The 13049-nt window shown below is 47.7% G+C and overlaps 1 protein-coding gene across 1 annotated transcript; it reads right to left on the reverse strand.

Annotated features, from left to right (window-relative positions):
• Positions 1-8530: 8530 nt before the first annotated feature.
• Positions 8531-10369, reverse strand: GP5 (glycoprotein V platelet). The gene has a single exon (XM_047755553.1). The coding sequence runs from the start codon at positions 10346-10348 to the stop codon at positions 8639-8641; it is 1710 nt and encodes a 569-aa protein (XP_047611509.1). The 5' UTR covers positions 10349-10369; the 3' UTR covers positions 8531-8638.
• Between the last annotated feature and the right edge of the window lie 2680 nt (positions 10370-13049).

The raw sequence follows: 13049 nt of genomic DNA on the forward strand, positions 1-13049 counted from the left end.
TACAAGAAGAATGTTCTTCTTCTATTCACAATAGTCAAGACATGGAAATAACCTAAATGTCCATCGACAGATGTATGGATTAAGATGCGTTCATATATACAATGGAAGAGTGTTCAGCCAAAAAAATAACGAAACAATGCCTTTTGCAGCAACATGGATGCACCTAAAGATTCTCATACTAAGTGAAATAAGTCAGAAAGACAAATACCATATGATATCACCTACACGTGGAATCTAAAATACAGCACAAATGAACCTATCTACAAAACAGAAACAGACTCACAGACATAGAGACCAGACTTGTGGTGGCCAAGGAGGGAGTGGGATGGACTGGGAGTTTGGGCTTAGTCGATGGCAAACGATTACATTTAGAAGGGATGAGCAATGAGGTCCTGCTGTACAGCACAGGGAACTATATCCAGTCTCTTGGGATAGACCATGATGGGAGATGATATGAGAAAAAGAATGTACACATACACACACGCACACGCACACGTATATGACTGGGTCACTTTGTTGTACAGCAGAAATTGGCACAACACTGTAAATGAACTATAATAAAAATGAATTAAAAAAAAAACCAAGAAGAGTGTGCTTGCACTAGGCATGAAAAGGCATGGCTAGTTTTTGTCCCTTTTTTTTTTTTTTTTAAGATTGCTTTTCTTGGAGTTCCCATCATGGCTCAGTGGTTAAGGAATCCGACTAGGAACCATGAGCTTGCAGGTTCGGTCCCTGCCCTTGCTCAGTGGGTTAACGATCCGGCGTTGCCGTGAGCTGTGGTGTGGGTTGCAGACGCGGCTCAGATCCCGCGTTGATGTGGGTCTGGCGTAGGCCGGGGGCTGCGGCTCCGATTCGACCCCTAGCCTGGGAACCTCCATATGCCGCGGGAGCAGCCCAAAGAAATAGAAAAAAGACCAAAAAAAAAAAAAAAGACTGCTTTTCTTTGTTTTCTTTTCCAGAAAGAATCTGATTGCCTTAAGGCTTTTAAGGTACACTACCTTTCAAAATAGCTTGTTTCTCCCTATTGACAGACCTAAAGAGAAAAGACTCTTCCTTAAGTTGAACCGCAATGTTTTCATCATCACCGGCAATGTTAACAGATCTCTCAGTGCCCAGGAGTTACTTTAGTTGGACCAGAAAGGGTACTGGGCAGTGGGAGGGGTCTGCCGCATCCTCATGCACAAAGGGGTCGGATGCATCCAGGACAGTCTCTGAGCTTCATCCTTGGATAGACTGTGTTCTGCCTAAATACCCTGGGCCGTCACTGGGCCAATAAATCAGAGCAAAACCTTTCCCAAAGCTGGGTGGTCTTCAGCGTTTCACTGATGCCATCTTTTCTACCCTGTCCTGCAGATGCACTGAAAATCATTTAAACTGAAGCTGACTTTGACCTTGAACTTGAAGGGGCAAAAACTCCGAAATACTGGCATTTTCTGTTTTTCTTTCAATGTTGCTGCAGACATGAATGGCTAGGGGCTTGGAGCCAGGGAGGAGGCCCAACTCTACTCTCTGCCAGAGGCAAGCTGGGGTTCTTGCGGGCCTCCATCCGGCAGCCCCTGCTGTTGCAATCAAGGGGAGAGGTGGGAGCTCTGGGCGGTGAGAACTGTGGAGGGAGACCAGGGCCATGGGAAAGGCCTGTGCACAAGACAAATCCCGCATTCCTGTTAGTTCTTTGCATATTCTGTTGATGTCCTTCATCCCTGGGTCTTCTTTGTGCCAGGTGGGACTGTTCTGGGTCGTGCTGTGGGGTGTGGAGGCATTAGATCAAATACCAACCTGCCCTCGTGGTGTGCCAACAACAAGGGGACCCTTCCCTGCTGAACCGAGCTTGAGTTTACAAAACACATTCACACCCACGACTCTCTTTGACTCTTGTAACACCCAGGAGGATGGGGAGATGGAGTCAGTGGCATTGTCGAGACCTACATCTGAGACCAACTCTCTGTCATTCTCAATCAACAAGGGTGCCTCCTGTGGGCTCTGGATGGCTCCTGCTAGGTCAAGTCCAGACCTGCAGCAACTGTCAAAAGGCCTGCACTTAGATTTTCTTTTTTTTTTGCCGAGTCCGTGGCATGCAGAAATTCCTGGGCCAAGGATCGAACCCAAGCCACAGCAATAACCAGAGCCACGGCAATGATAACACTGGATCCTTAACTGCTAGGTGACAAGGGAACTCCCCGTGGATTTCTACCTCTTTTCTCTCATTTGCTTCCCCAACGCTTTTTTCTTTCATGTCCCTCTCTATTCTCTCTCATTTTCTCCTTCGCAATAGCCAAAGCCCCACAAATAACTCTCAGCTCTCAGGGAGCCCCCAGTAGGTTTAAAGGACTAGAACCCCTAGGTTAGAACATCTACAACCATGAATGAGTGTCCTCCTGGTGCTTAGCAGTTCCTAGGTTGAGCAACAGATCCGTCTATACCAGGAGAAGCCATGGGGGAGAGAGAGCTCGGAGTCGTCTAAGCCAGAAGCCAAGAGACGAGCTCACAGACTTGAGCTCTGCTAATCCTAACCTTTGGTGCATTACTGGTACCATTACTGAGGTACCATTCTGGACCTCAGTTTCCTCATCCACAAAGTGGGATAATAACACCTATCTCCCAGGGTGGTTGCGAGGGTCATGATTTCATGGCACCAGGCATGTATTAGGTATTTAATAAAACTTGGTTGAACATGGCAGCAGCTGGAACACAGGACCCTCCCAAGGGTTGGACTTGAAAATATCGTGCCTGTGCTGGGGTAATAAAAGCCAGGAAGCTCCTGGGAGCATCAACAGAGAGGTGGAAGGAGATGGAGGAAGAGTGTCACCTGGCAGAGGCCGGTCATCATTTTCCCCCTGGGGCATCTCAGGCTCCTGGTGTTCTGGATCCAGCCATTGAATTCAATGAATGCTTGTCTTTTTATGATGTTGATGAAATCATCTTGTAACCTTCCAGATGCCTAATGAGGGTGTGTGCAGCTACTGAGCAGTGAGTCCTGGAATCTTCCTGCCCTTGGCACACCCTGGTAGTAATGGTGATTTTTAAAAGCTGGGAAGCCCAGAGTGACTTCTCCCTAAAACAGTCTTGGTCAGTATCTATGTCAACATAGATTCAGAGCCCAACCTGCAGCTGTTCCCAAAAGAGAAGCCAATTGCAACATGCTGGGGGTGGGGGGAGAGCCTGGAAACTTGGAGAAGAGAAATGGATGGACCCGCAGTGAAACATGCAAATGCATTGTCCCCAGTTGTCTCCTCTCCCCAAGGACTCCACCTAGTTGGTAGCAAAGGAATTGAAATGATAAATTCACAACGTCACAGAGAATGCAAGAGGATTATCGATGGACCAGAAATTTCAGCAAGTTTATGGAACAGAAGAGTTGAAAGTAGGTGAGGAGGAGGAAGCCACGGCCAAGGTGAGTAGAATGATCTCATTTTCTTAACAGAAACCCAGAGAGGCTGGCAAATGGATTACACCAGGGACAATGCAGGACAGGAACGAGACTGGGGAGTAAAAACCAGGGAGTTATTTGAAAGCTACTATATGGAACAGTTACCTCGGCTTCCACCCCTAGGAAAACAAACAAGTTATTTTAAAAATCACAATATGGGGTCATATGGAAGTTCTATGTATAGATTTCTAAGGTATCTCCAAACTGTTCTCCATAGTGGCTGTACCAGTTTACATTCCCACCAATGGTGCAGGAGGGTTCCCTTTTCTCCACAGCCCCTCCCGCACTTGTTATTTGTGGATTTATTAATGATGGCCATTCTGACTGCTTGGGCATCTATCCGGACAAAACTCTACTTAAAAGAGACACATGCACCCGCATGTTCATTGCAGCACTATTCACAATAGCCAGGACATGGAAACAACCCAAATGTCCATCGACAGAGGATTGGATTCGGAAGATGGGGTATATATACACAATGGAATACTACTCGGCCATAAAAAAGAATGACATAATGCCATTTGCAGCAACATGGATGGAACTAGAGAATCTCATACTGAGTAAAATGAGCCAGAAAGTCAAAGACAAATACCATATGATATCACTTATAACTGGAATCTAATATCCAGCACAAATGAACATCTCCTCAGAAAAGAAAATCATGGACTTGGAGAAAAGACTTGTGGCTGCCTGATGGGAGAGGGAGGGAGTTGGAGGGATCACGAGCTTGGGCTTATCAGACACAACTTAGAATAGATTTACAAGGAGATCCTGCTGAGTAGCACTGAGCAACAGAACAAAGGATGGGGGAAAAAATGTAATTGTAATGTATACGTGTAAGGATAACTTGATCCCCTTGCTGTACAGTGGGAAAATAAAATAAAAATAAATAAATAAATAAAAATCACAATATGCTAGAGCAAACAACCCTTCGCAAACATCCTGGCTTATAGAGGTTCCCAGTATAATATACAACTAACACGCCAGAACCCTAACATGAAGATTTTTGGTCAACAAATCTTGCCCATGTGCACAGAGCTTTCAGAGTTGGTGATTTTTATTGCCTCAATTTAAAAATATGAACTAACAGCAACAACACCAAATCCCAGGAAAACAGATATAGCTCAAAAATTAAAATGGAACTTTAAAAACTACAAAATTTGGAGTTCCCATCATGGTGCAGCAGAAACAAACCCGACTAGGAACCATGAGGTTGCAGGTTCCATCCCTGGCCTCGCTCAGTGGGTTAAGGATCTGGCATTGCCGTGAGCTGTGGTGAAGGTTGCAGATGCAGCTCGGATCCCTCGTTCCTGTGGCTCTGGCATAGGCCAGGGGCTGCGGCTCCGATTCGACCCCTAGCCTGGGAACCTCCATATGCCCCGGGAGCAGCCCTAGAAAAGACAAAAAGACCAAAAAATAATAATAATAATGTTAAGTTCATGGAGTTCCCTTTGTGGCTCAGAGGGTTAAGAATCTGAAATAGTGTGCATGAGGATTCGGGTTTGATTCCTGGCCTCGCTCAGTGGCTTATGGATCCAGCATTACCACAAGGAGTGGTGTAGGTAGGTCACAGATGTAGCTTGGATCTGGCCTTGCTATGGCTATGGTATAGGCCAGCAGCTGCAGCTCTGATTCTACTCCTGGCCAGGGAACTGCCACATGCCACAGGTGCATCCGTTAAAAGATAAATAAATAAATAAACAAACAAATAAATAAATAAAACAAAAATAAGTTCAACTCCACTAGTTATCAGGGAAATGTAAGACAACACTGAGATATCACTTCCTACCAATCTGATTCACGACAGTTAAAAATTCTGACATTATCCAGAGTTGGTGAGGATGTGGAGTAATGAGATATAAAAAGAAGAGGAAAAAGCACTGGGATTCACTCACTCTGAATCCTGAACTCAGGGGCCTGGAAATCGTGTTCCTGAGCCCTGCAGAGGATTCTGATCATGTTCCTGTTTGAGAACCAGTCTTCTGGACTTTGGCGGACAGTTGGCAACCTGTGGGGAGAGGGGCCTTCCGTCCTCTCTCGCTGCTGTCTGAAGGGATGGAAGATGGAAAGCCCAGACCTCCTCGTCTCCCCCACCCGTCGATTGCACCGTGGAAACACAGAGCAAACCTCTCAATCCCGATGCCCACACTTTCCAGATGTCCCCCTTTCACGCTGGGAGGATTCAAGCGAAGTTCTTTGTCTTTTATGAAATAAAGATGTTGTCTAAAGCCTTAAAAAAAAAAAAAAAAACTGGGATTCCATGTCCGTCAAAAAAGAGAACAGATACATTGTGGTATATTCATTCAATAGCGTATTTCGCAGCTATAAAAATGAATGAACTAGAGCCAAATGCTTCATATGGATAAATCTCAAAAGTGGGTTAGCCCAGTGAGGGTAAAAAGAGTGGAAGAATGCTATATGCAGAGTAGCATTTATGTAAAATTTTAAAAATAGGCAAAGCATTACTTCAGCTTGTTTAGAGTTGTAGATACAAATAATAAGAGTATAAAAACACACTTAGGGATGTAAAACACCGATTATTTTTTTATTTTTATTTTTTGGTCTTTTTAGGGCCGCACCCATGACATACAAGTTTCCCAGGCTAGGGGTCCAATCAGAGCTACAGCTGCCGGCCTACACCACAGCCACAGCAACACCAGATCTGAGCCGTGTCTGTGACCTACACTACAGCTCACGGCAATGCCAGATCCTTAACCCACTGAACGAGGCCAGGGATCGAACCTACATTCTCATGGATACTAGTCAGATTCATTTCTGCTGAGCCATGACAGGAACTCCAAAACATCAACTTTATTAAGGAGGTTATCTCTAAAGAGAGGACAGGAATGAGAACAGGGAAGAGATAAAACCAAGAGTCTTCAGCTTTATCTGTTGTAGTTTATTGGGTTTAAAAATACCTGAAGCAAATATAGCAAAGTATAAAGATTTTATACAGCTGGATGAAATGTCCAAATTTGTTCTCCATACTTTTCTCAGTGTTTGAAGATAATGGCCAGGAGTTCAGGGGAGATGTTTCAGTTGGAGGGGAGACCAAAATATAAATCCCATGGAAGTACAGCCTTTGTTTTATCCACTGCTTTATCCCTCCACTTAGAAGAGTGCCTGGTACGGGGGAGGGGGGGTACTCAATTAATATTTGTTGAATGAAGGAAGTGTGTAAATGCACTGAGACATGCTAGAACACGGGTGTGTGTTCTGAAAGAACTAACCATAATAATAGCCAACTTCTATTGAGCCCCATAGGCACTAGCAAAGATGGTAAGGACCATTATTATCCTCCACTCTGCAGGTAAGGAAACTAGCCAGGTACCTTACCTGAAAACATGGTGGTTAGGGCCACAGTCCATATCCATCAAGAAAGTCTGAGTTTTATGCTATAGGTAGTTTCAAAATTTGGAGCAATGAGAATAAATAAGACAGGCAGACACATAAACACACACACACACACCGAGAGTGAAGGGTAGGCAGGACAGATGGGGGGGGAAGAGTGCCTAGTGTGGATAGCCTAGGAGGGGGCACACAGCAGGGAACACTTTAGTCTTCCAGGGCACTCAGGGAAGACTCTTCAGGAGACATTTGAACCTGACCTTGAAAGACAAGTACGCCTACAGATGCCAGGACCCCAGCTCTTCCTGCTCCTTGCTGGAGGATCTCTTTTCTCTGGACCCTGAGCACAGAGCACAGGGCTGAGACCACCCACAGGCGAAGACTAACTTGAATGTAATCTTCAAGTTGAGCCTGTTTGCTGTCACCTTTATGTACACACAAAAAAGACTAGTTCAAAGCTCTTCTTTAGAAATCATGACAGCAGTAATCATTGCTTGCCCTTAATAATAAGAGCTATCATTTGTTGAGCATGTACTGTATGCAGGGCACTGGGCTAAGTCATCAGATGCTTTATTGCCTTTAATTCTCACAACAACCCTAAGAGGTAAGTACTGTTTATCCCTTTCCAGGGTGAGGAAACCAAGCCTTGGCCAACTCAGGTGTCTTGGCCACAGTACTAGGCAGTTAGTAGGTGGAGCTGGGATCTGAACCCACGGGCTTCTGTGTCTCCGCCCATGTTTTAACCACTGCTTCTTGCAAGCAGACATCCAATTAAAGCAACGAGGGTTTTACTGCTTTCAATTGGAATAAATGAGAACGTGATCCGAGCGTAATAAACTAGAACCCAAGCTTATCATTACATTCATGAACACCTGTCACAGTCAGGAGCTCCGTAAATGCTTGTGAAATGAGGTAATGTAGTTCCGGGAAATGCAAAACAACCCAGGTCAAAATGACAGACTTCACCCCTAGGGGACGCTGGTAGAAACTCCCAGACCACGTGAACAAGCAGAGCAGGGCATCACTGGCACGCGCCTGCGGATAGTCGCCCTCGGCGTCGCCCCCCAGCCCGCCTCTTAGACCTCCCGCAGCGCCGCCCCCATCCCTCCCTCCACCCGGGTCCCACTGGCCCTCCGGCTCGCCCCTCCCCTGCTCCTTGGCGCTCAGCCCAGACCTGCCCTAACGGCTGTCGCTGGTGCCAAGCTCCTGGAGGGAAGGCTGTGTTTTCTCTCCTTCAGCCTGTCAACCCACAGACCTGCTCGGAAAATACGCTCTGCATGGAGAGAGTTCAGAGTTCTCTTCAAAACCCAACGGGTCGGAGATACCTAAAGTGAGAAGAAACAGGACAGGAAAAGAACGGGAAGAATTCTGCTTTTCAAATAAAAGTAGGTGAAGAGAGCAATCCATCCTCTCTCCTAGGAAAAGCTGTCATCGCTGGATCCCACGTATTCATTCTAGGCATTCATTTTACAGACGTTTACTAGACACCTGCCAGGTGCGGGAGGCAGGTCCTGGTCTGTCTGGGGCTGGCTGCCTCCTTTGCACCCTCCCTCACTACACACTGAAAAGACCCCTCAGTGGGGTCAGGGAGGGGCAGACACACAGAGGAGGAGGAGACAAAGGGCACCACAAGCAGTCACAACTTACGACTGTAAGTGGTACTAGGGGGCGAGGGGGCGGGGGACTGCGAGGTAGAATAGAGGGGGAAGGAGAGACGGAGGGAGGGAGGGAGGAAAGGAGGTGAGAGAGGAGGAGGAAAAAGAAGGGAGAGGAAGACAGAGGCAGCGGGTCTGGACTCTCCCCAGAGCCCTGCTGACAATACTCTTATCACGTTTTAATTAATTGCAAGGCTTGCCCAGTGCCTCAAACCAGAGCGCGCTCTCTGATTAATTTCCGAAAGAGCCTGCAGAGTTTAATCATAGCAAACACGATGATCCCGGTTATCAAGGCCTGAACCGCTAAAAGCAGAAAATAAAGACCCCAGAACCGGCTATGGTTTGGGCTTTGGCCTTCGGCCACCTGCGGGTGCCACGCCCAGGGCTCTGAGCGGTTAAGCCCCCGGGCAGCTCCGGGAGGAGCGGCGGGCAGGGCTGGCCGCCGGGGGCCTTCGGAGGAACCGAGAGCAGGGGAGCGGGGAGGCGGACTCCCGGGACGCGGGCAGCCGGGGTCGCCGGCTGGCAGGGCCCAGAGCGGCAGGCCAGCGTGTGGCCCGGGGCCGTGACACAGCGGGGGCTCGGCCCGGCCCACGAGGGCCGCGTGCTGCCGCAGCCACGCCAGAAAAGGCCTTAGGCCACAGTCGCAACGCCAGGGATTGTGCCCTAGCAGGACCTCCGCCAGCTGCGGCAGACCCTCAAACATGTCGCCGGGCAGGGTCTCCAGCTGGTTGTGGTCGAGCTGGACCTCCGCCAGGCTGCTGAGGTTGTGGAAGAGCGCGCGGGGCAAGGTCCGCAGCCGGTTGCGGCGCAGCGACACGTGGCGCAGCCGGCCGAGGCCGCGCAGCAAGCCGGCGGGGAGGGAGGCCAGGCCGTTGGAACTCAGGGCGAGCACTCGCAGCTCGCCCAGGCCCCGGAAGGCGTCCTCCGGGAGCGCGCTCAGCCGCGGGCTCAGCGTCACCCTCAGGACCCGCAGGCCGCTCAGGTTGCGGAAGACGGCGGCGGGCAGGGTGAGCAGCTGCGTGCCGTTCAGCCAAAGTTCCCGCAGGCCGCAAATCTCCCCGAAAAGCACCTCGGGGAGTTCCTCCAGCGGGTTCTCGAACAGGGTCAGGAAGGTCAAACTACGCGAGTGAAGAAAGAGAGCAGAGGGCAGACACTCGAGCCGGTTTCTGGAAAGAGTCAAAGAGCTCAGGCTTTGCAGCCTGTCAAAGGCGCCGGGTGCGACGGAACGGATGTGATTGCTATCCAGCTGCAGCTCCTTCAGGGCACGCAGGCTGTCCAACAGCCCTGAATCCAGAGAGACGAGCTGGTTCGAGTGGAGGAGAAGCTTCTCAAGCTTAACCTGGGCCCCAAACAATCCCTTGGGCAAGTGAGTCAAATTATTTCCCGATAAATCCAACAATTTCAGGTTCTCCAGGTGTGCGAAGAGGCTAGCAGGAAGGAATGCGAATTGGTTTTGGTTCAAAAAGAGTTCCTGCAGGCTAACTAGTTTCTGAAACATGTTTTGGTCAAGACTCTTGAGTTCGTTGCCGTCCAAAAACAACTGTTCCAGGAGCACCAGCTTATCCAATAGCGCGCCTGGAAGATGAGTGATCTTGTTGCGCGACAACCTCAGAGTTTTCAGCTGTATCAGGTCGTTTAAAGTGCCGGGGGCAATGGCCGTAACGTGGCTGTCGGACAGCATCAGGCGCTGCAAGATGGTCATACCACTGAAGCTGTGGTTCTGCAAGGCGCCGCGGCCCATTCGGAAGAGCAGAAGGTGCGTGAGGTTGGTGGGCAGGCTGAGCGCGGCGATGCGCGCCACGCTGCTCCCCGAGCACTGCGCCGCGTCGCGGAACACGCACACGCAGGAGGGTGGGCAGGGGAAGGGCTGGGCGCGCAGGAGCCCGAGCGCGGCGCACAGCAGAACGCTCCTCAGCATGTCTGAAAAGGAGATCTCCGCGGATCTACGGGCAACACACAAGGGGCAAACGCTGGAATTTTGATCCTGTAACCCTGCAGAGGCATGATCCTGTCGCCAGGATTAGCGCTGACTTCGAATGTGCCCCAGATACAAGTCTCCCTCTTTTTTTAGGAATGCGGATATTCCTGGGTGGCGAAAAGACATACCTTCTACACTAGGAGGTCTCTTTCTTTTGTTTTACTGATTTTCCACTCTTAGTTCAAAGCGTTGAAATTAAAGCATTTTCAAGCTCTGGAAAAGCCAATACCTTTAAAATTCTACATAGAGAAAACTAATGAATCTTCCTCACAATCAAGCTTCATGAGCATCACAGAGCTGTGCTTATTGTGAAAATAGCCCTGCTCTTGACTTTATAACTTAGCCAGGAGTGGCGATTACCTGCTGTCCTGAAGGGAACAGCAAAGTCTGTTAAAACGGCAGCAACCAGCACCTGAGAATTCCTTTTACCACAACTGTGCTGTAGTTGCAGTACCAACTTACTCCAGGAAAACAGGAACACCCCAAAATAGTGAACACCCTCCATTCGGCACACAGAGAAGAGTAGATAATAATACCGGCCACTTTATGCCACACATCGTTCTCAGCTCTCCGTCTAAATTAATATCATTATCCCCAAATGATGTTGGAACTAAGGCACAGAGAGCTTCAGTAACTTAACTGGGGACACAGAGGTAGAATTTGAGAGTAGTATTTCTGACTGAGCCAGACGTGAGCTATCATTTCTAAGATGCTTAATTAAACATTAGGATTTGTGGCATTGAATTATCTGTGAAATACACACTGATACTAATCTGCCCAAACAATGTTTCCCAAATGTAATTTTACACAAATCACTTTTTTTTTTTTTTTTTTTTTTTTTGCTATTTCTTTGGGCCGCTCCCGCGGCATATGGAGGTTCCCAGGCTAGGGGTCAAATCGGAGCTGTAGCCACCGGCCTACGCCAGAGCCACAGCAACGCAGGATCCGAGCCGCGTCTGCAACCTACACCACAGCTCACGGCAACGCCGGATCGTTAACCCACTGAGCAAGGGCAGGGACCGAACCCACAACCTCATGGTTCCTAGTCGGATTCGTTAACCACTGCGCCACGACGGGAACTCCACAAATCACTTCTTATACTAAATTTTGTTTCTTATACACACACAAACTAGCCAAATCTTCCGATTGCTCCTACCAAATTTTAGAGTAGCTGTCCTTACCTGAAATGGTGCTGCTTCTTCCCAAAGCAACTGAAAGGCTCAGAGCTTTGCATGTGATTCGGCACTTTCCAAAGGAAAGGAGAGGAACCCTTGCATCCTGAGGATAAAGCCTTTCCCAGAATAAACATCATGGAAAGAAGCCTATCTCAGAGGGCATATTCTGGTTTGTACCGACCAATAGACCCAAATTCTGAAAAAGAGACCATATATCACCTAAGCCCTACTGCCAAAGCCAAATGATAAGAGCAGGAGGGAGAAAAGTTCCTCCATAGATGGCACCGCGTGACTCTGTGATGTGTGTCCAGTAGTGACACAGCTGGATCACTGCAGCAGCCACGTTCCTGGTTGGGCCAACATTGCCTTCAGGTCTTCCTTTTTTGGCCACTTTGCTCCAGTCTTACTCCAGTTCCCCTCTCCTCCTTTTAGGAATAATAAAGCTAAGAACCTTCTCATATGTGTTCCATAATTGTCTTGCTGGGCTGAAGGGTGGTTACATGTTCAATTTAACAGAGGAATGTGAAACTGCTTTCCAAAGTAGTGATGCCAACATGTGATGCCACCTACCATGTATGATTGTTCTTGTAATTCCGAATCTCTGCCCGCCCCTTGGAATTGATTTTTTAAATTTAGTTTTTGCCATCCATATGAAATGCTTTGGTGTGGTTTTAATTTTTCATTTCCCTATTTAATGATGAACTTGAGCATTTTTTCATTTTTATTTCTTTTTATGACTGGACCTGAGGCATATAGAAATTCTCAGGTCAGGGTGTTTGAATGAGCTGCAGACGAGCTGCATCTGCTGGCCTATGCCACAGCCACAGAAACACCAGATCGGAGCCACATCTGTGACCTCTGCCACAGCTTTGCGGCAATGACGGATCCTTAACTCACTGATTGAGGCCGGGGATCAAACCTGCATCTTCAGGGACACTACGTTGTGTTCTTAACTGGCTGAGCCACAACAGGTACTCCCATCTTTTCATATTTTTAAGGGCCACTTGTGCTTCATGTTCTGAGAAATCGGGGTTCTTTTCTTTTGACCATTTTTCTACATGCAAAATATGTATGTTATGTCTTTAAAAAACAGAATTGTAGTCATTCGTTATAGATTCTGGATACTAATCTTTTGCTGGTTGTAGGTGTCACAGATTTCTTTTCACCCACTTTATGTCTTTTGATGGATAGATGTCTCAAAATGGGAAGTTATTCATCTTTTATGGTTTGTGTTTTTGTGTCTATCGAAGTAATTCCTCTTCTCTCAAGCCAGAAAAGTATTCTCCTGTGACACCTTATTACATTTTAGAGTTTTGTCCTTCGCACTTAAGTCTTTAATCCATCTAGAATTGATTTTTATGTATAATGTGAGTAAAGTAGTTTTTTTTTCCATTAGGACAACCAGCTGTTCTAACCATCTATTTCTACACACACACATTTATACATACACATATATATAACATATA

The sequence above is a fragment of the Phacochoerus africanus genome, chromosome 1 (assembly GCF_016906955.1).
Source record: "Phacochoerus africanus isolate WHEZ1 chromosome 1, ROS_Pafr_v1, whole genome shotgun sequence".
Classification (NCBI taxonomy): Eukaryota; Metazoa; Chordata; class Mammalia; order Artiodactyla; family Suidae; genus Phacochoerus; species Phacochoerus africanus.

Excerpts from the sequence above, each read along its gene's own strand:
- GP5 (XM_047755553.1), bottom strand. The coding sequence starts at position 10,348 with ATGCTGAGGAGCGTTCTGCTGTGCGCCGCGCTCGGGCTCCTGCGCGCC.